At 33.4% G+C, this 26,945-nt stretch overlaps 1 protein-coding gene across 8 annotated transcripts in view; it reads left to right on the top strand.

Annotated features, from left to right (window-relative positions):
• The window catches only part of TRIQK (triple QxxK/R motif containing), a 100,144-nt gene extending 79,385 nt beyond the window's left edge, over positions 1–20,759 (top strand). For all 8 annotated transcript variants that reach the window (XM_059394848.1, XM_059394846.1, XM_059394841.1 and 5 more), the window contains 2 exons: positions 13,821–13,906; positions 19,609–20,759. In XM_059394848.1, coding sequence (XP_059250831.1) covers positions 13,821–13,906; positions 19,609–19,722 — 200 coding nt within the window. In that variant the 3' untranslated portion in view covers positions 19,723–20,759. The remainder of the gene's footprint in view (positions 1–13,820; positions 13,907–19,608) is intronic.
• Positions 20,760–26,945: the final 6,186 nt, after the last annotated feature.

Raw genomic sequence — 26,945 nt, 5'->3', positions numbered from 1 at the left:
TGGATAATAGAATCTGTATTCATAATAGGCCATAAAAGCAGTTTCCCATATTATAGAATTTTCTACTAGAATATTAATTTTACAACTTTAAACATATAAAAATAGCATTTTGCTAGTATAAATATATCTCACAAGTTTAAATTATAATATGTAGTTATTTTAGAGAGAATTAAAGAGAATGTTATGACTGTTTTGATGATGGTCATTGAGATTGGGGATTAAGAATGGCATTTGTCATCATGTATCATCCTGAACATTACATGTATTTCTGTATTTTGTTTTGGTTTCACAATATCAAAAAATTCTATTAAAATGAATAGTTAAAAATAATAATGTAACTTTTTAATAGCACAGATCTAGCAACTTCAGGATACTATTCAATTTAAACTAGTCACAAAACTGGAGAGAAGAGTAGTAGGAAATTTTATTTCATGACTAAATCACAGATATTATTTAAGGATAAATTGTCGTTTTATCATAAATCTAACGTTTCAGTAACAAGAGCATAATAATCCTTCTAACTATGCATGTGTCTTTCACATTTTATTGCAAAACTGTTAAGCTATAATAAGAACATACATCCAATACAGACAACAATGTCTTGCCTGGCATTTTTAAGGAAACCAAGCATGTGCTACAGCCCTTTATTCACTTTTTTTTTTAAAGATTTTATTTATTTATTTGACAGACAGAGATCATAAGTAGGCAAAGAGGCAGGCAGAGAGAGAGGGAGAAGCAGGCTTCCTGCTGAGCAGAGAGCTGATGCGGGGCTTGATCCCAGGATCCTGGAATCATGACCTGAGCTGAAGACAGAGGCTTAACCCACTGAGCCACCCAGGTTCCCCTCTATTCACTTTTATAAATCTTTCCTGAAGACATTTAAAGGTTTGAATTAGTAGAAGTCCACTGTATATATCAACTTTCCAAACCTATGACACATGTCCAAGAAGTTCAAATATAAGCACAGAAAAGTCAAAAGATAGAAACTAGTGGAACTAGCTCAACAAAGCACTATACTACTTATTTCCATCAACTGGAATATTAAATTTATTGAAATGTATATTTTGAAAATAATGTAGATTATGTTTAAAAATAGGGAGTTGAACAAAATATTGATTTGAATTAGAACCTGAAGAGTTAAATGTACATTTTATAATTCTAGGACAATTTTTAAAACATACTAAAAATATATCAAAATCATAATAACTTAAATCAAATACTAAGAAATGTTTAAACAATTCAAAAAATGACAGGAAAAGTGAAACAGGAACAAATAAAAGGGAGCAAAAAGAAAACAATAATAAAATAATAGACCTAAATAAAAATGTATTAATAGTTTCATTAAGTGTTAATAGTCTAAACATACCAATTAAAAGACAATAGATTTTCAGGTTGAAATTTTATAAAATAACCCAAATATATGCTGTATAAAAGAAATAAACTTCAAATATAATGACATTAAAAGTAAAGGGATAGAGACATACTTCTTGAATAAAAAGGAAGGGTCTCAAAATCTGCTCTTCTATAAAAGCAATAAGAAAAATGACAAAAAAAAAGTCAAAATCAACTTTTTAGAAATCTGTAAATTAACAGACCTCTTAACATCAGTCCAAGGAGTGTTTACTTGAGAAAAACTGAATTTCAATTGGAACATTAGGCTTTTTTGGGTTTTAACTGGTCTTACTTCCATCTTTCTCTGCTCATCCTTGCAACTATAGTAGTTGTGAAAAGCATCATCCTGCAAATAATGGAGAAGGCAGAATGAGTTTGGAAATATGCCACACTCTATCCTCAGAGAATTGTCCCTATCTGACCTGTCTGGTAACTCCCTGACAAGCCTCATTTTCAAAACTTGTCCTTATTTGACTAGACTTAGACTTAGAGCTCACTCTGTGTGAAGGGCCCTCTCCCAGAATTTGACCCCATCAGTGGCAAGTTTTTAACATCACAACCACTTGAAGTAGCATTACTAGTTGGGACTAGTAGGAGGTTCTCCTAAAAATATTAAAAAACTGGGCAATGAGATTTCCATAGGGTCTATAAAAATCTCGAACATAGATTTCTGGGAATCTAGAAAGTCACAAGCCTATGGAGAGCTATGCCATGTCCAATGAAGACCTGAAAAGGCTTTAAAATTTCTCACCTCTTGCTGACCTTGAAGAAGCTAGCAGGAAGTGAAGTCTAAGGCAGGACTATAAACTACTGTCAGAGTATGGAAAATATATACCAAATACACACACACACACACACACACATACACGCATACATACACACACCTGCCCCACCACACACAGCTCCTCAGCAAAGCTGGAAGATACTGGTTCAGAGCATTTAGGAAAATATTTGTCCAGTCTTTCGGTGAACATTAAGCTAAGTGGCTGCACATGACAAACATACAGACTTAACAGAATTAGACTATAAAAGTCATTAAAAAACAAACAATAAAACCAACAAAAGAAAAACAAATAGTAGCAACAACATCATAGGGGAGATATGATTTGCAGGGTTGCCACATTACATTACTTGATATGTCCAGTTTTTTCAAGAATTATAAAATGCATAAAGAATCAGCAAAGTGTGCTGTATACACAGAAAAAGAATAGTGAAACTTGTCTTTAAAAAAGGTAATATCTTGGACTTCTTGAACAGAGACTTTAAGTCAGCCTTTTAAAATGTGTTTAAAAACTAAAACCATGTTTAAAAAATTGAAATTAAGAATGATGCCTCATCAAATAAATACCTTATTATATAAATGAAAATTATGTATATTTAAAAAAGCAAATATAAATTCTGGAGTTGAAAAGTACAATAATTATAAAAATTTCACTAGAGGGACCTCACAGCAGATGTGAACTGACAGAAGAATCAGAGAAATGAAGAGAGGTTAATTGAGATTATACTTTTTGAGGAACATGAAGAAAAAAGAATAAATGAAGAATGACAAAAAATGAGCAGAGACACAAAGACCTATAGGATACCATCCATCATACCAACTATGTACAATGATAGTTCCAGAATAAGAGGAGGAAGAGAGTGGGTCAGAAAGGGTATTTGAAAAAAATCATATCTGAAAACTTCCCTAATTTGATGAAACACTTTGATTTTTTTAATCCAAGAACCTCAATAAATTTCAAGCAGGATAAACTCAAAGAGATACACACTGGTCTACATTATAGTCAAACTGTTGAAAGTCAAACATAAAAAATGATTGTTGAAAGCAGCAAGAGAAAAATAATAGATTACATATGATATGCTAAAAGCAATAGACAGTCAGCCAAGAGATCTATATCCAGCACAATTGTCCTTTAAAAAAGGAGAAATTGGGAGAAGTAGCAGGCTGATATTACACCAGGTAGCAGGAGATCAGCTAGATAGCTTATCAAACCATTGCAAACACCTACAAATCCAATGGGAGATCAAAGAGAAGAACAGCAATTCTAAAAACAGAAAATCAACCACTTTCTGAAAGGTAGGACTGGCAGAGAAGTGAATCCAAAGCGAGGGAAGATAGACCACGGGGGGAGGGGCTGGCTCCCGGCAAGCGGCAGTGCAATGGAGCACAAAATCAGGACTTTTAAAAGTCTGCTCCACTGAGGGACATCACTCCAGAGGCTAAACCAGTTTGAAGCCCACGCGTGGCCAGCGTGGCCCTAGGTCCCGCAGGGTCACAGAAAGATTGGGGGTGTCTGAGTGTCACAGAGCTCACAGGTATTAGACCAGCTACAGAGACAGAGACAGAGCTGAGGAGTGAGTTCTCAGCTTGGATACCTTGAACCAGTCGCAGGCTGGGTGAGCTCGGAGCGTGGCCAGAGGCTGGGGAGACGGGAGTGATTGGGCTCTTTTCTCTGAGGGCGCACTGATGAGTGGGGCCCCAAGCTCTTGGCTCCTCCAGGTCAGAGACTGGGAGGCTGCCATTTGCATTCCCATCCTCCAGAACTCTACGGAAAGTGTTCAGGGGACAAAAGGTCCTGAAAGTGAACCCGAGCAGATTACTTAGCCTGGTCCCTGGTAAGGGTGATGCAATTCTGCCTGGGGCAAAGACACTTGAGAATCACTACAACAGGCCCCTCCCCCAGAAGATCAACAGAAATCCAGCCAAGACAAAGTTCACCTACCAAGAAGAGCAGCAGAATTCCAGTGGAGGAGAAAGCAAAGCACGGAACTCATGGCTATCTCCCCATGATTCTTTAGTCTTGCAGTTAATTTAATTTTATTTTTAATTTTATTTTTTTTCTTCTTTTTTATAACTTTTCCCCTTTTCTTTTTTAACGTTCTTTAACTAGTTTATCTGATATATATATATTTTTTTCTTTATTTTCTTTTTTCAATTTTTTTTTTTTTTTCCTGAACTTCTTTTTATCCCCTTTCTCCCTCCCATGATTTGAGGTCTCTTCTGATTTGGTTAAAGCACATTTTCCTGGGGTCTTTGCCACCCTTTCAGTATTTTTTTGCTCCTTCATATACTCTTATCTGGACAAAATGACAAGGTGGAAAAACTCACCACAAAAAAAAGAACAAGAGGAAGTACCGAAGGCTAGGGACCTAATCAATACAGACACTGGTATTATGTCAGATATAGAATTCAGAATGACAATTCTCAAGGTTCTAGCCAGGCTCATAAAAAGCATGAAAGATATTAGAAAAACCCTCTCGAGAGATAAAAGCCCTTTCTGGAAAAATAAAAGAACTAAAATATAACCAAGTTGAAATCAAAAAAGCTATTAATGAGGTGCAATAAAAAATGGAGGCTCTTACTGCTAGGTTAATGAGGCGGAAGAAAGAATTAGTGATATAGAAGACCAAATGACAGAGAATAAAGAAGCTGAGCAAAGGAGGGACAAACAGCTACTGGACCAGGAGGGGAGAATTCGAGAGATAAGTGACACCATAAAATGAAACATTAGAATAATTGGGATTCCAGAGGAAGAAGAAAGAGAGAGGGGAGCAGAAGGTATATTGGTGAGAATTATTGGAGAGAATTTCCCTAATATGGCAAAGGGAACAAGCATCAAAATCCAGGAGGTGCAGAGACCCCCCCCCCTCAAAATCAACTAGAATAGGTCCACACCCCATCACCTAATAGTAAAATTTACAAGTCTTAGCGACAAAGAGAAAATCCTGAAAGTAGCCCGGGAAGAAAAGTCTGTAACATACAATGGTAAAAATATTAGATTGGCAGTGGACTTATCTACAGAGACCTGGCAGGCCAGAAAGAGCTGGCATGATATTTTCAGAGCACTAAATGAGGAAAAACATGCAGCCAAGAATACTATATCCAGCTAGGCTATCATTGAAAATAGAAGGAGAGATAAAATGCTTCCAGGACAAACAAAAACTGAAAGAATTTGCAAACACCAAACCAGCTCTACAGGCAATAGTTAAAGGGATCCTCTAAGCAAAGAGAGAGCCTAAAAGTAGTAGATCAGAAAAGACGAAGACAATAGACAGTAACAGTCACCTTACAGGCAATACAGTGGCACTAAATTCATATCTCTCAATAGTTAACCTGAATGTTAATGGGTTAAATGCCCCAATCAAAAGACACAGGGTATTAGAATGGATAAAAAAACAAAACCCATCTATATGTTGCCTACAAGAAACTCATTTTAAGCCTGAAGACACCTCCAGATTTAAAGTGAGGGGGTGGAAAAGAATTTACCATGCTAATGGACATTAGAAGAAAGCTGGGGTAGCAATCCTTATATCATATCAATTAGATTTTAAGTCAAAGACTATAATAAGAGATGAAGAAGGACACTATACCATACTCAAAGGGTCTGTCCAACAAGAAGATCTAACAATTTTAAATATCTATGCCCCTAACATGGGAGCAGCCAACTATATAAACCAATTAATAACATAATCAAAGAAACACATTGACAATAATACAGTAATAGTAGGGGACTTTAACACTCCCTTCACTGAAATGGACAGATCATCCAAGGAAATAAAGGCCTTAAATGACACACTGGAACAGATGGACATCACAGATATATTCAGAACATTTCATCCCAAAGCAACAGAATACTCATTCTTCTTTAGTGCACATGGAGCATTCTCCAGAATAGATCACATCCTGTGTCATAAATCAGGTCTCAACCATATCAGGGGCGCCTGGGTGGCTCAGTGGGTTAAGCCGCTGCCTTTGGCTCAGGTCGTGATCTCAGGGTCCTGGGATCGAGTCCCGCATCGGGCTCTCTACTCAGCAGGGAGCCTGCTTCCTCCTCTCTCTCTCTGCCTGCCTCTCTGCCTACTTGTGATCTCTCTCTGTCAAATAAATAAATAAAATATTTTTAAAAAAATCGGAATCATTCCCTGCATATTTTCAGACCACAATGCTCCGAAGCTAGAACTCAATCACAAGAGGAAATTTGGAAAAAACCCAAGTATGTGGAGACTAAACAGCATCCTTCTAAAGAATGAATGGGTCCACCAGAAAATTAAAGAAGAATTGAAAAAATTCATGGAAACAAATGATAATGAAAACACAACGGTTCAAAAATCTGTGGGAAAATCCTGAGAGGAAAACATATAGTGGTAAAAGCCTTTCTCAAGAAACAAGAAAGTTCTCAAATACACAACCTAACCCTACACCTAAAGGAGCTGGAGAAAGAACAAGAAGGAAAGCCTAAACTCAGCAGGAGAAGAGAAATCAAAAAGATCAGAGCAGAAATCAATGAAATGGAAACCAAAAAAAAACCAGTAGAACAAATCAACAAAACCAAGAGCTGGTTCTCTGAAAGAATTAATAAGATTGATAATAAACCCCTGGCCAGACTTATCAAAAAGAAAAGAGAAAAGAACCAAATAAATAAAATCATGAATGAAAGAGGAGAGATCACAACTAACACCAAAGAAATAACAATTATAAGAACATACTATGAGCAACTCTATGCCAACAAATTTGACAATCTGGACGAAATGGATGCATTCCTAGAGACATATAAACTACCACAACTGAACCAGGAAGAAATAGAAAACCTGAACAGACCCATAACCAGTAAGGAGATTGAAACGGTCATCAAAAATCTCCAAACAAACAAAAGCCCAGGGCCAGATGGCTTCTACCAAACATTTAAAGAAGAACTAATTCCTATTCTTCTGAAACTTTCCAAAAAATAGAAATAATAGGAAAACTTTCAAACTCATTTTATGAGGTTAGTATGACCTTGATCCCAAAACCAGACAAGGATCCCAGCAAAAAAGATAACTACAGACCAATATCCTTGATGAATACAGATGCAAAAATCTAAAATACTGGCCAATAAGATCCAACAGTACATTAAAAGGATTATTCACCACGACCAAGTGGGATCTATTCCAGGGCTGCAAGGTTGTTTCAACATCCACAAATCAATCAACGTGATACAATACATTAATAAAGAAAGAACAAGAACTATATGATACTCTCAATAGATGCTGAAAAAGCATTTGACAAAGTACAGCATCCCTTCCTGATCAAAACTCTTCAAAGTGTAGGGATAGAGGGCACATACCTCAATATCATCAAAGCCATCTATGAAAAAACCACCACAAATATCATTCTCCTTGGGGAAAAATTGAAAGCTTTTCTGCTAAGGTCAGGAACACGGCAAGGATGTCCGTTATCACCACTGCTATTCAACATAGTACTGGAAGTCCTAGCCTCAGCAATCAGACAACAAAAAGAAATTAAAGGCGTCCAAATCAGCAAAGAAGAATCAAACTATCACTCTTTGCAGATGATATGATCCTATATGTGGAAAACCCAAAAGGCTCCACTCCAAAACTGTTAGAACTTGTACAGGAATTCAGTAAAGTGTCAGGATATAAAATCAATGCACAGAAATCAGTTGTGTTTCTCTACACCAACAAGAAGACAGAAGAAAGAGAAATTAAGGAGTCAATCCCATTTACAATTACACCCCAAACCATAAGATACCTAGGAATAAACCTAACCAAAGAGGCCAAGAATCTATACTCAGAAAACTATAAAGTACTCATGAGAGAAATTGAAGAAGACACAAAGAAATGGAAAAATGTTCCATGTTCCTGGATCGGGAGAACAAATATTGTGAAAATGTCTATGCTACCTAAAGCAATCTATACATTTAATGCAATCCCTATCAAAATCCCACCCATTTTTTTCAAAGAAATGGAACAAATAATCCTAAAATTTATATGGAACCAGAAAAGACATTGAATAGCCAAAGGAATATTGAAAAAGAAAGCCAAAGTTGGTAGCATCACAATTCCGGACTTCAAGCTCTTTTATAAAGCTGTCATCATCAAGACAGCATGGTACTGGCACAAAAACAGACACATAGATCAATGGAACAGAACAGAAAGCCCAGAAATAGACCCTCAACTCTATGGTCAACTAATCTTCGACAAAGCAGGAAAGAACGTTCAGTGGAAAAAAGACAGCCTCTTCAATAAATGGTGTTGGGAAAATTGGACGGCCACATGCAGAAAAATGAAATTGGACCATTTCCTTATACCACATATGAAAATAGACTCAAAATGGATGAAGGACGTCAATGTGAGAAAGGAATTCATCAAAATCCTTGAGGAGAACACAGGCAGCAACCTCTTCGACCTCAGCCGCAGCAATGTCTTCCTAGGAACATCGCCAAAGGCAAGAGAAGCAAGGGCAAAAATGAACTATTGGGATTTCATCAAGATCAAAAGCTTTTGCACAGCAAAGGAAACAGTTAACAAAACCAAAAGACAACTTATAGAATGGGAGAAGATATTTGCAAACAACATATCAAATAAAGTGCTAGTGTCCAAAGTCTATAAAGAACTTAGCAAACTCAACACCCAAAGAACAAATAATCCAATCAAGAAATGGGCAGAGGACATCAACAGACATTTTTGCAAAGAAGACATCCAGATAGCCAACAGACACATGAAAAAGTGCATCACTCGGCATCAGGGAAATACAAATCAAAACCACAATGAGATATCACCCAGTCAGAATGGCTAAAGTTAACAAGTCAGGAAATGACAGATGCTGGCGAGGATGCGGAGAAAGGGGAACCCTCCTACACTGTTGGTGGGAATGCAAGCTAGTGCAACCACTCTGGAAAACAGCATGGAGGTTCCTCAAAATGTTGAAAATAGAACTACCTTATGACCCAGCAATTGCACTACTGGGTATTTATCCTAAAGATACAAATGTAGTGATCCAAAGGGGCACGTGCACCCGAATGTTTACAGCAGCAATGTCCACAATAGCCAAACTATGGAAAGAACCTAGATGTCCATCAACAGATGAATGGATAAGGAAGAAGCGGTATATATATACAATGGAGTACTATGCAGCCATCAAAAGAAATGAAATCTTGCCTATTGCGACGATGTGGATGGAACTAGAGGGTATCATGCTTAGTGAAATAAGTCAATTGGAGAAAGACAACTATCACATGATCTCCCTGATATGAAGAAGTGGAGATGCAATGTCGGGGGTTGGGGGGTAGGAGAAGAATAAATGAAACAAGATGGGATCGGGAGGGAGACAAACTGTAAGTGACTCTTAATCTCACAAAACAAACTGAGGTTGCTGGGGGTAGAGGGGGTGGGAGATGGGCTGGGGTTATGGACATTGGGGAGGGTATTTGCTATGGTGACTGCTGTGAAATGTGTAAACCTGGTGATTCACAGACCTGTACCCTGGGATAAAAATACGTTATATGTTTATAAAAAACAAAAAACTTAAAAAAGATGAAAAAAAAACCCAAAATTTAAAAAAAAAAGGAGAAATTAACATGTTTTCAGATAAACAAAACCAGGTAATTTGTAATAGCACACCTGCCCCACAAGAAAACAAGGAAGTCCTTGAAGTTGGATTGAAAACACACAAGACAGTAACTCAAATCCATATAAAGAAAAAAATAACAACAACAAAGACTCAAAAAATTAACACTTGTAAAGGTAATTGCATAGATAAATATAAGTCTACATATATGTTTTATGTCTAACTTTTTTCCTCTTCATGCTAATGTATGAGGTGCTGCTAAAGAGTACTTAGATGGCATTTTGGACCTATTTAATAGTACATTTATGAAGAATGTAGAAATGAAGAAATATTTCAAATCAATAACCTAACTTTCTGTCTAGACAATTTAGAATATGAAAAGAGCAAACTAAACCCAAAGCTGAAGGAAAGGAAATAATAACGTTTAAAGTAGAAAATACATAGAAAAGAGAAAAATAATTAAAAAATAACAAAACCAATAGTTTATTTAGAAAGATCAACACAATTGAAAAACTTAGTTACACTGTTAAAAACAAAATAAAACAAAGATATCATTAATGAAACAGGGCACCTTACTGTTGACCCTATGTATATAAAATGGATTATAAAGTAATAGTATAAACAATTGTATGTTAAAAATTAGATAATGTAGAATAAACTAATACATGTCTGATGCAAAACTACCAGAACTCTGATCCATTGCTGGTGGGAATATGAAACGATATAGCCACTCCGGAAAATGGTTTGGCAGTTTCTTGCAAAGTTAAATATATACTTACCATATGACTCAGCAGTCCTACTCTAATAAATTGAAAACTTGTGTTCATATAAAAATCCATACACCTGTGTTTATAGGTAGCTCTTGTAGTACTTGCAAAGTACTAGACATAACCCAAATGCACTTCAGTGAGTGAATGGATAAACAGACTCTGATACCTTCATACAATGGAATACTGATCAGCAATAGAGAAGAATGAATTGGTGAGTCATACAACTTGGGTGAAACTTAAAGGCCTTATTCTGATTCAGAGAAGCCATTGTCACATTACTGCCATATTACTGAAAAGACACAGCTATAGCAATGGACGGTAGCTCAGTGGTTGCCAGGAATTATGGATGGGGAGGAGGCATGGATATAAAAGGATAGCATGGGGAGTTTTTGAGATAGAACTATTCTGTACCCTGATTATGGCAGTAGTTACATGAATCTATACAAGAACATTAAAACTCATAGAACTGTATACCAAAAGAAAAAAAAAGTCAATTTCATTGTGATAATTTAAGAATAAAATATAAAAAAAAGTAGTATTAGAGGATTATATTGGAAAGAGCATAAATCAATCAGGAAGCTTAGGGAAGGGGAAAAAAAGTTTTTGTTACTTAAACTATGCCATAGGAAATGAAAATACAAAAATATGATGAATGGTGTCATTAAACAGAGAAGCTAAATAATTGGGGCCCCAGATTAGTTTCATAGGCTTAAGTTCTCCAGGTTTCTTCTCATATAAAAGGTAATGAGTAATTGTCAAACAGCTACTTTGGTTATTGCATTATCGATATAACCAAAATCGGACCCAACTACGTCTAGAAAGCCGTCTACATATAAAATCTAGATTATTATATATGTATTTATATACATATATGTGTATTTGTATGTGTATATATACATATATAATATATATAAATGTACATATATATATATATGTATGTGGTTTTCTAAGTTAAGTACTCAGAATGTCGCAGCTTCTGTATTTAACATTTTTACAATTGTGTAGGCATAGGTATCCTTCTTGAAGCCATACAAAATTTAAATGTTGAAAACCCCTTTGATATAGTAGAAATATCTAGTTTTAGTTGTAAAGAACTTAACAGATGCCCCTGTAAACGTTTTCACTCAGTAGACTGAAACCTCGTTTTTCAGTATATACTTTTGGATATCATAGTTAGCAAGCAGAATTCTAAACTACTGACAGATGCACTATTTGGAGAAGTACCAGGTGTAAATAATTTTTTAAAACCATCTATTTGTTAGAAATACAGTTTCAAATGTTCATATCAACTTTAATATGAATCTAGAGGTATTATTCTCTGAGATACTGAAGTTGAATTGAAATGGAACACATTATTTAACTAATAAGTTACATGGCAAGTGAAGTAGAGTGATAAATTCTCACTTTAACCTTGACTCTTTGAAGTATATTTGAATCTGTTTTATGACAGACACATCATCCAGAATAGTGCATATGTGTATGTAAAACATTTGGGTTAAGACGATCCTTTTTTCATTTATTTTCCCCCTTGCACCCAGAGATTATTATAGGGCATATATAAGATAAAACAAGAAATGACTTTTTGGCCTCAGATCTATAATCTTCAAATTTCTCTTTAGATTCTCCTTAGAAATTTGCTTTGTAACCCTGAGTGAGGCATTTGATGTGTCACCATTTTCATTGTTCTGACCTGTTTATATCTCAGCAGGAATAATGACATGAATAGTTTGACTGTTGAGATGTGAAATCAGAATGAACACTTGTCAAGGCTTTTGCAGCAAAATTAAATGTTGCTAATTTAAACTGGGTCAGAGTAATATTTTTCTGTAGTTTATTCATTCCATAATTTAAATTTAGATCATTTGATGCACATTTTTACAATTGGTTCATTTCTGGATCATTAAACCTTATCATCAAATAATATTTATTAAGCTTCCACATGTTCATAGATCCAGAATGACTGCTATGTGATAGCAGTTAAGGAAATAGCATACACTGACTCTTTAAAAAAAAAGCAACAACAACAACAAAAAATCACATAGCTCTTCAGCCAAACAAGCACTTTTATGTGTCTAATGAACACAAATAGAGCATCTCTTCATTACCCCCATCCATTTGACTCATTTCTCACTGCCATTTCTAATTCTAAAGATCTATATGGAATTTTAAAGGCACTTTTGAATCATTAGCAAAGAATTATTTTATTGCACATTAACTTTTTATGATACACTACAGTGTAGATCAACTGCGTTCAGATTTATTTCAGTGCAAGGAAGATGTGGAAATTAAAGTTAGAAGTTGTATTATTTACATAAAGGAGATATAGGGATAAGTCTGGAAAGGAGCCAATCATAAAGGAAAGGGAATAAGATAGAAACAAGGCAAACTATAAGAATATAAGAGAGATTACGTGGATTTATGCTAACTCCCCCACAGAGAGATGTACTGTATTTGAGACCCATTGACCCAGTTCTTAGTTAAAAGTTCTTTTGGTTAACAAAAGAATATATTCTAGTCAATGTTTTTATTATTCTTGTTTTGTTTTGTTTTTGTATTGTTAAATCTATTTTCTTCACAGGTTATGTAATTCATTAGTTATATACAGAGTCAGGTTTGTTATTCATTAGTTGTCAAATGGTACACAAAAAAGGAAATTTGGTAATGTTAACCAACTTAGTTTTGTTCATCTTTGGCTGTGAAAGGTGGTAGAGAAGACTGGAACTAATATTTAAATATAGCTTTCCTACATCTTTTATTTGGCTGTATTTATTCTGTCCTCTATTAAGAGCAAACAAAGTTAAATATGTATTTTTCTAATGAATTCAGTGACTGACAGCTTTTACAGATCTTTTTTAGTTTCTTATACAAAACTTGAGGATATTCCTCAAATTGATTATTTTGTTATTTTATATATCCCTAATAAAATAAATTTATAATGAGCTCTTATTCTTCATGTAGGAAGATGAAGTTAACTTACCTATTAATGGGATATTAGGTATACTCACTTACACATTTGTTTCTAAATGTTTCCAAAAGGTTTACTTCCTTTACTCTGAATATTCTCTAAAATAACTTTTTAGCTTTTTACTGCACACCAAATTGAAGATGTCTGTTACATCTTCCTGCAAAAAATTAAGAGAGGAGAAGTTGACCTTAGGGTAATAACGTTTATGGTTTCCAAAACTGGGAGCTCCTTTGCAACTCTGTGTCCCAGGCTTACTGTATTTAAACATTCCTTGACATTTCAGTTGGCTGTTAAACTTGAATTATATATTAAGCATAGCTCATTGCCTGAAATTATCTCTTTCTAGGTAAACAAGATTATAAAAAAACCAAACCTATTTTACGAGCAACCAAATTAAAAGCAGAAGCAAAGAAAACAGCAATAGGGATAAAGGTACCTGTGTTTGGTAACTTTAAAATTTGATATATGCATGCCATTTCATTTTCTAAAATTGGATTGCATAAATGTTGAATGCTAAATGTTTTATGACATTTCAAAGTCAAAGTCAATGCCAGAATTGAAGGTTCTTATAAAGAATTTACTTAATGGGAAGCATCATTCTGATCCTGAGATTTTACCAGGTCTTAAAATAAAACACAATGTCACATAAGAAAACCAGTTATACTTAAAGTTGCAACTTACTTTTTCCTCTAGCTACTGTATATATTGCTCAAACATTTCAGTGATTTATGTGGCCCAAATAAAAAAACTTCTTTTATTTTCAATAAATTTAATTTTACGGTTATTGAAATTTTAGTTATAATTACATATACTTAGATCATTAATATATATACTTTTATTGTTTTATTATTGTTGTCAGTACTCTCTATGATGAAATTCTAGTGATGTCCCCAAAATTGTTCTTTTAGAAAACCAGTGTTTTAACTGCTTAAGAGGGATAAGCGCATCTGAGAATGATGTTAGCAGATAATAATCCAATATGCTAGCACAATGAAGTTCAAAAAAATTACATTTATATTACTACTCATGTGAATTTTTTTGCCAAGTATTTAGAGGTGGCTCAAACTATAAATAAAAAAATTAACTTGATGGTTCTACTGTCAAAGGTATAAAATTAAAGTGAATAGTATATATACTTTATTTAAATATTAAAATGTTAAAAGGAGATTTTGGTTTTTATCTGGCAGATGAAAAATCAATTTTTCTAAGTTATAGCTTATAGCAAATGCCAAGGTATTACTACCAGGCTGTAACAGCTGTTGAACTGCCAGATGATATATTTGGTTGTCTTCCAGAATTTGCTATTATGATCACCAAATACTGCCTTCGTTTTACTCTTAATTGCTGATTTTGATCAAGTATTGCCGTGTGATGTGGTATGTTTTCAGAACACAATCCCCTCAGTTAGTGCTGTGTGTCAGTTTTTAATGAAAAAAAAAGTTTGTCTTTTTGTTTAAAAGAGAAATGATTAATCTTTTGAAATTTTCTTCTAATTTCACATGAAATTTTATTCATCTTTTAAATTATCTCCATGACATGATATTTCTAAAAGCATTAGTTAGGGGTTATTTTCTTTCTTTATTTTACAGTTAGTTACCTGATGATTGTCTTTTATAGTGAGAGCATTATCTGTAATTTTCCACCAAGGCATTATGTCAGTCACTTTTATCTCTTCCAAAGTGGTGTTTTGGTTTTGGGGTTTTTTAAAGAAAGATATTGGGTAGCAAAATCCTCTTGTGGCACAATATAACGAGCAACTATAAATTAGAATTTGAGAAATGTGCAGCCATTCATTTATTAATATATATACATTCTCTTTATTTGCCTTTATAATTTTTGTTAATTTGAGGAAATGACTGTTTTAGTATCAGATAAATCTACCTTATAACACAATTACTTAGTATCTTTTTATAAACAATGCAGAACTTGCTTATCTTTTTTTTTGAGAAAAAAGTTTTTCTTAGACTTCATTTATGATTTAATGTATGTACAGAAGTGTTTCTGACATCCAAACATAGGTCCTTTTGAATAAGCTCACTTATCATTTTGATTTGTATACTTGTGAAAAACAAAAACCTTAACTTTAAACATTGGTTATTTTGCTTGAAAAATTATATGAAAAGCCCATTAAAATGATATGAAACTTTTTAGAATCAGAACCATGGATGTGTTTTACATTTCAAATCTGGCGTGCTAATTAGTTTGCCCTGTCAAACTTTGATTGCCTTGTCATTTTAGCATAGGATTTTAAATAACGAAGTTTCTTTCAGCAATTGCCATTTAATGCTATTTAATTTCCCCAGTGAGTGATTTTATCCATATTGATAATGTCAGAGAAGCAACTAAGGACTAATGAACATCAAACATGTTTGACTCTTATCTAGTTGATTCAGGGTGACCATAATATTATAGTATTTTATCACTTTATTGCTTATTTTTAGAATGAATCATAATTATGCTCTTAAAATAATTTAAATCTATAGAAAATATGAACAGCTGGATGGAATAGAAAAATACCAGCCATGACAACACTGAACAGAGAAGAAAGAGGTCTGGGATCACATTCCTCTTTCCTCTTCCTGTTGCCATGATCTAGCAAAGTCTCAGCTGACATATTTGCAAAAGCGATTATAACATTACCTTGGTTTTCAGAAGAGTTAAATAATACCACAAAAACAGTTAACATTGAACCTAGAACATTGAATTCATTTATTAATTGTTAGCTGATTGAGAAAACACTTCTTTGAATTAGCCATTACTGGTTTGTACAAATAAGACTCCCCTTGGTTGGTTGCCATTGGCCTTAAGATCCCCCACTTCAACTTAGTCAGCATTGTATTATTATATTGCATATTATAAAATGTTCTCAGTTTACTGTGGAGATACTACTATTGCTGTTGTAAAGTTTTCAAAGTATTATCTAATTTTTTAAAAAGATTTTATTTATTTATTTGATGGACAGAGATCATAAGTAGGCAGTAAGGCAGGCATTGAGAGAGGAGGAAGTAGGCTCTCCGCGGAGCAGAGAGCCCGGTGCAGGGCTCAATCACAGGACCCTGGGATCATGACCTGAGCCGAAGGCAGAGGCTTTAACTCACTGAGCCACCCAGGCACCCCCAAAGTGTTATCTAATTTTATTATACTTCTTATATAGGTTATCTAAATCTTAATCCTTCATTATCTGTTTAGAAATGCTTTAAATATTATAATGTTGTAGAACCTATAGAAAGAATATTACAGTGTTGTAGAACCTATAGAAAGAAAGATGACCAAGACATGATCACCTGGGAGCAATTTATACAAGAAATAACTTCCAGATTTCAATACCATAAAAATCAAAAATATTGACTGAGATATCTAGGACTGGAGAGGTAAGGAATACACAATATAGTCTTTATGCTCAAAGACTTTTAGTGCCTTTTTGTAAACCTATGTTTAATAATTAAAAAGGTTTTGAGAGAACAGCGCTGATTCAGAATAAGATGTGAATATCAGGGGTGCCTAGGTGGCTCAGTGGGTTAAAGCCTCTGCCTTTGGCTCAGGTCATGATCCCAGGGTCCTGGGATTGAGCCCTGCATTGGGCTCTCTGCACGGTGGGGATCCTGCTTCCCCCTCCCTCTCTCTGCCTCCCTCTCTGCCTACTTGTGATCTCTGTCTAATAAATAAATCTTAAAAAAAAAAAAAAAAAAGATGTGACTATCATTGTTCCAAAATCTAGAACTAATTTCTGGTTATTGAAGGTATTTTATTTCCTATGTCTTACTAATGTAAACAAAATCTTGTGTTTTAAGACCTAGTAATGAGTGCTACCTAAAAAATATTTGCACAACCAATATTTCCTATTTGGTTGTTGTTCAGTTAGATAATTTTTTTAGAATTATGATTTCATTAAACACTTTTTAGAATGTAAATACCCATGTTTCCTAGTATTTAGAAGAAAAAAGATAATTCATATTTGTTAATTAATTAGTTATTTGAAAGGTATAATCTAAAAAAAGAATAAATATAAAAAATTCAATTTATTTGTTACATAAGTAAAATATTTAAGTGTCAAACAGATCCTGCTAACAACCTCTTGGGATGAGCCATCTGGAAAAGTTATTTTTCTTCTTTTTTTGTGATTTTGGATGTAAAACTAAAAATGGCCAGGGAGTGGGGGGTCATAAATGCCTAGAGTTAAGTTATGGTTAGTGTCACCAGCATCCTGAAAGCAGTATTTTCAAATTTTATCATTGTTTTAACCCTCTGTACATGCAGTCCCACAATGTTCATCTCCTCAACAGAACAGGGATTTTTTTTTTTTTAATGATGCTGTTCCTCCCCATTCAATATTCTTTAGCCCTACCCCTTCCACCATATATTCAGAAAACCTAATTGAATTAATGGATCCTCTGAAGTTGTATTCTATGAGTATTCTCTGCTTTCTACCCTTAAAACCCATTTTCATGCCTCTGGATATCCTGAAAATGTATAGTGAAGATGATAGAGTTTTTTGAAGGGACAAGGAGCAGTTGAAAAGCAGCAGTTAGAGGTGATTATCAAATGAGATGTGGATGATGGCCTCCAATCAAGAGTAAAAACTTTATTCCTGCCTTAAGCTTGTATGAATGGTGACTGCTATTGAACAGTTTTGTTGTCCACTATACAGAACAGATGGAGTTTGCAGTTGTGTGTCACTTGTTTATTACATCCTCTTAAAATTAGTAGCTGTGTAACCAGATGGGTCTGGGAGCACAGCTGTGGATATAAGAATATAAATGAAACCTGTCTGATGCTGCCATGCCCTTTTGAGGTGCCAAAGTGTTCCGATTGCAACAAAGAAAAACTCACTTTCATTGACATTATAATGATGTATTAAATTTTTTTAAAAATCTTATAAAAAATTGTTGACACTAAGTCTATCAGCCCCTTGATTTTTATCAATATTTACTTCTGTAGTTTGGAAATCTAAATAAAGGTACATTTGATGCTAAATAGCTATATAAATTGCCCACTTGTATCAACATCCAGGTAAAAATTTATTGTTGCTTATAAACCAAATTCATTTTAATGTCTTTTAAAGTTTATTAGATGGCATATGTTGAATTATTAACTTTACATTCTGATGAAATGTAGAATATATTCATGTAAATACAAATAAATTGCTTCTCCATAAAACAATGCCAGGAATGAGTGTGATACACAATTGAAAATTAGAAAGACATATTAGCCTCTTTAGGATATGGAACTGGCACTAGTTGCTTTTTTTTTTTTTTAATTTCTTTAGCCAAATGATATGTTCACATTGAGAATACTTCTATTGGTATGTGTGTATACTACATACTATATACTCTATACTTCATTTATATATGAAGTTTATGGACTTCTTAAGAGATAATAGGATTTTTGCCATAATATATGAAGTAAATTTTTTGGCTACTAGTTTAACATAATTAATATAACCTATATCAAATAACCAAATGAAATATTCAGAATAACCCTCACAATTCTGATAAATTATACTATGTCTTTCTTCATGAACTGAGATTCTTCAGTTTTGTTCCCCCACATTGTAAACTATAGAATTTAGAGTTTAAATTTAGTTTTAACAAAATAATATTTAATAAAGACTTAGCGAGACATAATTTAGAAACTGGCTATAATAGCAGTTTCTTCCTATAAAAAAAGAAAGATAAATGTTTTAAAATCTGTGTCCTAAAGCTATAACTGATAACAAACGAATTGAGGCAACAAATAAAGTTAAACATACTCAAATAGAGAACAGAAGAACTGTGTAGGCACAAACTACACTGCTTGCACCCAACATCTTGATATCCAAACTATGCAAATATATCAAAATTGTAAAGTTAAATTTTATTATTAGAAATTTTACTATTACAAATTATATAGAAATAATAATATAAATGAGTCATCCACTGATGTCCTTATCATTGCAGTCAGTATTGTCAAGTACACAATAAATTGCTTTACTAAATGACAAGAAGAGTTAAACAAAAAAATGTGATTAATTAGGTTCAAATTATTATTCTAGATGATAGAATTATATAGCTATTTTCTCTGATGAAACTTATGACATGAACCAGTCTCTTTTCATCAATTTCAAACATACCTTTTTTTTTTTTTCCCCTCCTTAGGAAGTTGGCCTCGTACTAGCAGCTATATTGGCCCTCCTACTGGCTTTCTATGCTTTCTTTTATCTCAGACTGTCCACAGACGTTGACCCTGATCTGGAACGAGATGAAGATTAGCTGAACAGCAATCAATGCATTAAAGGGAAATAATTTTATAAAAGCATCCCTTGGGACCAACACTTTCTAAAGTACTGAAACTGGAACATTTTGAATTCTTTCTGCTGGTATTTTCAGTTTTGAGAAATATCTTTTTAAATAGCTGCATAGGATATCAAAAAAAGAACCTTACCTAGCAATGTAGTATAATGTATGCTACTGGATACTTTTATAAATCTTTCTACTTTGACAGGCAACCTATTCATGGTGCATTTAGATTAAATGGAAAACAGATCCTAAATTCTTCGGATGTCTTAGCCAATTTATGTGTATAACTCCGTCACTTCAGATTACTAAATCTATTTTTGTTCCGTATACATCGTAAGTAAAAGTATATATCCTCATTTACAGAAACATTCTCAAATCACATTCAGAGCCTAAGAAGGAATGAAAAGTCATGGGAAATTTTTCATTTTACAAAGAAGCCCTGCTTTCTTTCCAGACATATTTTATATCATTAGAGAGACTATCTGCCATACATCTACAGTAATCTTTTTCCTTCTTTGCCAACTGTTCAGTGCACATGTGCTCCATCAGAAATGGCACCTGGATGACAGAAGCTCAAAGAGTCACATATGTCTGTAAAATAGAGTTCCTTTCCTCTTGGGCTGTCTGAACTGGTGTAAATAGAAAGTTCAGTTGATCTTGATTTTAATTAACTTATTATTGTATTAATATAAACTTGGAATTCTATTTTAATTATGTTGTTCAGGCTGCTTGCAGTATCAGTTTGCCCTTCTTGTTAGGGAGGTATGTAACAATTTGTCATTTACTTGTGCAGTTTTTTTTTTGTTTTTTTTTTTGTTTTTTTTTGTTTTTCCACACAACAGTAACGGAAGTCCTACCTACTCAGAATAATTTTCTTGGATTGCCTCCTAAACCTAAACAATACAAAGTTGGTTTACAAAATTACATTTTGTCTCTTGAGAGTTACTCAATTATAACTGTTTTGTGAAAAATAAATAATAGATGAAAATACAGGTCTCACATTACTTGCATTTCTAATTTTTTTGTTTATTTAAGTTTTTAAGATATTTTGCATTTGTTGGAGTATAACAATCAATATATTCAATATTTTTACCAGTAATGGATTTTTTAAAAATATTTTTAGAACATATAAATACATAAGCTTAGAAAATGGGAAAATATGTGTCCACATCAGAGTTGTTAGCTACTATCTTATATAAAGAAGTATAAAAAATTAATAGTTAGAAACAAATGCACAAAGTGCTTTATATCATATACATTGCATTTATGAAGAGCAAATAAAATGTAAAGATTGCTTCCATATTTTTCCAGAGAAGAAAGCTTTGATGAATACACTCAATGTTCTGTGAGACTTTTGCAAATAGTTGAATATGACTGTGTAGCTTTATGTTCTGTAGAATTTTTCCAAGTAGCATAATTTATTTCATCAATGTGAAAACAGCCCAAAGTTCCCGTATCCTCACAGATCATTTATGCCAAACATCTGAGGGCAAAATTTAGCCAGTGTTATTTACTGGATTCTACCCCTTGAAATCACAAACTCATGAGACAGACCAAGAGTTCTTATACACTCACCACAGCAGACCAATCCAAGTGGCATTTTTAGGAAAGGTTGCAGCATTTAATGCCATGTGGTATGTCTGTTCGTGAAGTGGGTGGCAAGGGAATATCCAAGCTGGCATTTTGGATATGATGGGCCTTTTCCTTTCCTGAGTGACATGCCACATGTCAAGAAATACTGCTTTTCCCCCACTCCTATCACATTTACGTGAACAATTTTCATTTAGTTACTTTACCTCCCATATGGTGTTAAAAACAGTCATATTAAATAAAGATTATTTCTAATTTCAGTAGTAATTTAAATGAGAAGATATGTAATAATTGTTTATTAGATACCTATCCAAGTGAAATATAACAGAATTTATAGTATTTAAAATAGATGAATATTCTCTTGGAAATGTCTGAAAATTCATTACCCTGAGAAAAAATATTACTGTTCCCTTCTGTTCTTGAGGTATTTCTCTTGAGGAGAAAGGTTGTTTCTGATAGTAGTAAGTATTAATCTATACATAGTATAATTATAAGCTAGTTTGATTACCTCATTTTATCAATACCTTCAGTATCTGGCTAGTCCATTTGTGTAAATAACTTATGGTGGCTCCAGAGAACCATAAGTCCCAAAGGTCCAACTCTGATTTTAATAAATTCTGGGTAAACTGAGACAATATATGTTTATACAACACTGTTTCCATGAAATGCAAATTTTTCAAATTCACATTAACTGGGAAGCGGCCTGTAGAGAAATTCCAGACTGAAATCTGGTTTGAATCTTTGAAGCTAGAGAGATGATATCTGGCCTACATTTTCAGGGGACCACACTTCTAAATAGTGTTTGGCATATATCTAAGACTAGCACCAGACACAAATTTTAGGCATGGGTTTTTCTCCTCCAATAATTCACTGCTCAGAGTAATTCAGAAGACAAAAACAGAAAAAGTATAATGACTTTTCAGAATGTTAGAATTTATTTGCTAACTATACTCTGCAGGCTAAATTTCAGCTAATGCAGCAGACTTTACATACAACCTGTGGAATACTGTGAATGAAGCTTGAAGAGTTGCTGGTTCTTATTTTGAATACAAAATAAATATTGATTTATTGAGAGGAGATATTGTAAAACTATAACCTCATGCAGGATTTCTTTTAAAACAAATGAACAAAAAGCCTATCATTGTGCCACTATAGAGTTTGTTGTTTTAAGGTGACAAGTACTTGAAGATTTTCTGTCTTTTCAATTTTTCCAAAATACTTCTATCCAAACAATGATAGCAAGATCATGAAAGTATGTTCTTATTCATTTATGTAATTCCAGTAGTGTAGTGATCTGCACATATTTAATAAATGCATGTCAAAATTTAAGTTAATTTCTTTTAGTATTCTCAGAGTCTGGTACAGTTGCTGCATGTAACAGATGATCAAAAATTATTTGCGTTTAATAAATAAAACTTAGAAATCACTATATTGATCAACTCAACATTTAGCATTTATGATCATTGAATGTCCTGGGACAAATATATGTTAAATCCTGTTCCTTTTTAAGATAAAGACAACTAGTGTTAAATTTGCTGTAGAACAGAAACATTGCTGTTTTCTGGGTAATCAAATATGTTATTTTTATCTTAGTATTGTTGAAAACGACACTCAGTGTTTTTAATTTAACTTATTATACATCCTCACTCCCAACAAAAAAAAAAAAAAAAAACACTAAATTTTCATTATTATGCTTACATTTATGTGAATACTAAAGCACTATATTTTCCAAATTCTAAAATGATATAGTTGGTGATAATTCAGTAGAGTAAGTTTTGATTTATTTAGATGGGCTTCAGAAATAAAATTTCCAGAAATTAAACTTAGAGAATTTTCATGTATTTCATCCCTAATGTAAGGTTGTTGAGCCAGAGACTAGACTATCTAAAGTATGTACACTTACCTTGGGATTCTCTGGGGAGATTCCTACCATTTCAGCCTTAGCGGCACTGCCTTCCTTTATTAGAATTGCTCCGATGCAGCCAGGATAGAATGTATGTTTGCTAGATTTTGTTTCATTGACATCATATCAAGAATCAGTGCAACCCACAGTAAAAAAAAAAAAAAAAAAAACCAAACCCCCCCCCCCCAAAAAAAACCTAGCAGAAGAATTCAGTGCCAACAGAAATATTCTTAGTATTTTATTTTGTATTTTAGCGATGCAGGTAGGTATAAAGGGAACTGGGAGAGTCACTCAAAGAACTATAACAGTGTGGAAATATCCATAGTGGGCCAGTAAATTCATTTAAAACAATTGAACTGCTGCCCTATTCAGCAGAGTGCCTCATTCTTAAATAATTTTTTTTTTTATCCTTAGCAACAGACATGAAATCCTTATTTCAAGAAAAATAAGATACTTTACATGCCAAAAGATTTTTTGATGACAGTACTCCCTCCTATTCTTCATTTTTTAAAACAACAACCAAATTGGTGGGGAGGCAGCCAAAATTTGAGGTACCAATGCCTCTCGAACAGATGTCGCACCATTATTTTTTAGCTCGTTTAGATGAATAAACATGTTAAACTGTGAAGTATTACATTTTAGATTTTTTCATTAAAAAAAGAGACAATCTGTTTACTGTCCTAATTGAGACAACAATCCTTGTGGTTGCCAGTTTTGGCAGTCATAACAATGAACTATAAATATTTGAACCAACCAAGTAAATGGTGACTATAAAGGCTATAGCATGTGTAAAGTTCTGTTTTCATGGGCACCCATCTTAGTATGCCTTTTTTTTTTTTCTGACTTCTTCAAATACAATTGTGTAAATCTGAAGTTTCATGGTAAGCCTAAAAGAAATTGATTTCAATATCTAATTTCGTTCTAGTTTATTATCCTTTTTAGCGTTCAACTACCCATCTGCTTGTAACAAATTGCTTCTGCAGTTGCTCTACTGAATGTGACAAGGCAGGTCTTCATTGCATTGCCTTCTCTGTGCATCCTAGGATAACACAAAAAATCAGGGCTTTTTTTCTTGTTTTTTGTTGTTGTTGTTGTTTGTTTGTTTTTTATAAACTGAGGTTAAAGACATTGTAAGTCTCTTAAATTGCAGCAACTAGTTTTTTTAAGAGGAGGTTTTTATAAATAAACCATGTCGAGATAGAATTCTGGCTGTAATGTCCATGAGAAGGAGGTCACAGTCTTAGCTGCAATAGGATGTTTTGCATGAAGCACTGGCATGTGAGAAGTTGATAGACCAAAGAGAAGTAATTTACACAATCATTTATTACACTAGTTCCCAAACATTGGTGATCCAGATAGCGAACGCCCTTGTAGACATTTTTGAGTACCATTGCTTCCTTTTCTGCCCTTCACATTCTCCTTTATCTGCCCCAATTCTAAACTCTAGGCAATCTCTAACATTTCCTTTTTCAGTTTGTATGAACCTCAATTGTATGTTAAGTCGCACTTAACTATGTACTTACCATATTAACTGCTTCCACTCTTTTTACTTAGAATCAAGACTATTTTCCCACTCTCACTCCTCACCCCTTTTTCTTAATCACTGGCCACATGCATTACACAAAACTAGAGACAAGAGTGTAATGAACCTCAGTATACCCATCACCTAGAGTCAACAATTACCAATATTTTCCCACTCTTGTTTCTCCATTTGTATGTGTGTGGTTTTTTTTTTGTAACCTGAGATATTTTAAAAACAAACCTCAAATAAGGTGACATTTTACCTATAAATATCTCAGTATACATCTCTGACAGGAACTTTCATTTTTTTGTTTGTTATTTGTTGTTTTTTTCTTGCATTACCAAGAAGCTATTATTAAAGCTAATAGGACTAGTTATTTCTTCAAATCATTTAATACCAAGTCCATATTAGAATGTCCCAAATTTCTTCAAGATACCTATTTATAATAGGCTTTGAATCAAGATGTGTACTACATTTTATTGTAAGCCTCTTAAATTTCTTTTATTCTATAGCAAACCTCTTTTTCTTTAATGCCACTGATTTGCTGAAGAAACCACAATATTTGTCCTCTTGGATTTCTAATATTTTAGACTTGGCTATTTTCATTTTGTTATTTATTTTATACCTCTATTTTTCATATTTTTTTATACAGTAGGAGTTAGATCTTAAACTAGACTAGATCCAGGTAATTCCGTTATTGTTATTTGTTTATTTTTAAGGCAACAGTATGTCATAGTACTTAATGAGATACATCACTTCTGGTTGTCTCATTTATAATGATGGTGAAATTTACCAATGGGTTCATGTGCTAGTAACCCCTTTCCCTCTAAAATCAACATTTTGCCTGGGGCTTTTAGCATCTGTTTATAATTATTCCCTAGATCTATTATCTCATTTGACAATTTTTGACATTACAAAATGACAATTTTTTAAAAATTTACTTATTTTTTTTTCAAGAGAGAGTTAGAGAGCATGTGCACAAGTGAGATGGAGGGGTGGGACAGGAGAGAGAGAGAGAGAGAGAATCATAAGCAGACTCCATGCCCAGCACAGAGCTTGCCCTAGGACTTTGTCTCAGGACCCCGAGATCATGACCTGACTTGAAATCAAGAGGCAGATGCTTAACTGACTGAACCACCCAGGAGCCCCAGAATGACAATTTTCTATCAGTCCTTCAGCATTTAGGTGAAATTGTTAAAACAAAACAAAACAAAAAACTGAGAAATTTAATCAACTATTCGGTTACCTTAGAATATGGCTCATAATAGGAAAGGAAGGATAAATACTTGAATCGTTGCCTTTACCAAATTTCAGAGTAATAGGTTAGCACTCTCTAATAATTACCAATAGAGATTTGCCATTGTTGTTCCTGTTGTAGCTTTTATTACCACTATAAAGCCATAGATTTTATATATGTAATGTGTGTTTCAACCCATTGCAATCATCCTTTTTAGTACTGAAATACAAATTCCAGTACCATGCTCTATATTAAAGGTATTATCATTAAAATCATGAAAGTTTTATGCTTTTATATTATTTTATGTTTTTCTAAAAATAATAGACAATGCAATCAGACTTTTTAAAACAGTTGGAATAAGTAGGAAATGTGGAAAAAGACTATAGATTGCAGATTATATGATTAACTGGAAAACTGAGATATTGAGTAAGATTTATATAACATAGCCCATTAGAAAACTATGTGAAAATTAATAGCTCTATCTAATAATTATAATAGTTAGCTAAATATCATAATATAAAAATATATCTTATAATCACAATCAAAACTGAGTTGTCTAGAAAGAAATCAGCAAGAACTATCAAGAGTCTTCATTGGAAAAAAGACCTTACAGAGTAAGATAATCAAACTTTAATAAAAAAGAGACCAACTGTCTCCCTGGATGAGATGATTCGATATTATACAAATTTAAACTTTTTTTCTAAATTGGAAACAGAAAAGAGAACCTTAATCCACCAGATATTAAAGTGTATTATAAAGTTATAATAATTAAAATAATCTTAGGGAAAGTAGACAAAGCAATAAAATGTGCAGTCTGGAAATAGATCCAAATATAAATATTCACTTAATGTAGCCTGTAAGTCATGAAGATGGAAAGATAGATTACTTATTAAATATATTAAAACAATTGAGTATCCATTTGGAAATTAAAAGATGCCTATACC

This window comes from Mustela nigripes, chromosome 3 (assembly GCF_022355385.1).
Source record: "Mustela nigripes isolate SB6536 chromosome 3, MUSNIG.SB6536, whole genome shotgun sequence".
In the NCBI taxonomy this organism is placed as follows: Eukaryota; Metazoa; Chordata; class Mammalia; order Carnivora; family Mustelidae; genus Mustela; species Mustela nigripes.
Note: the sequence above shows the minus strand (reverse complement) of the source record. Positions and strands in the feature narration are given on the sequence as shown.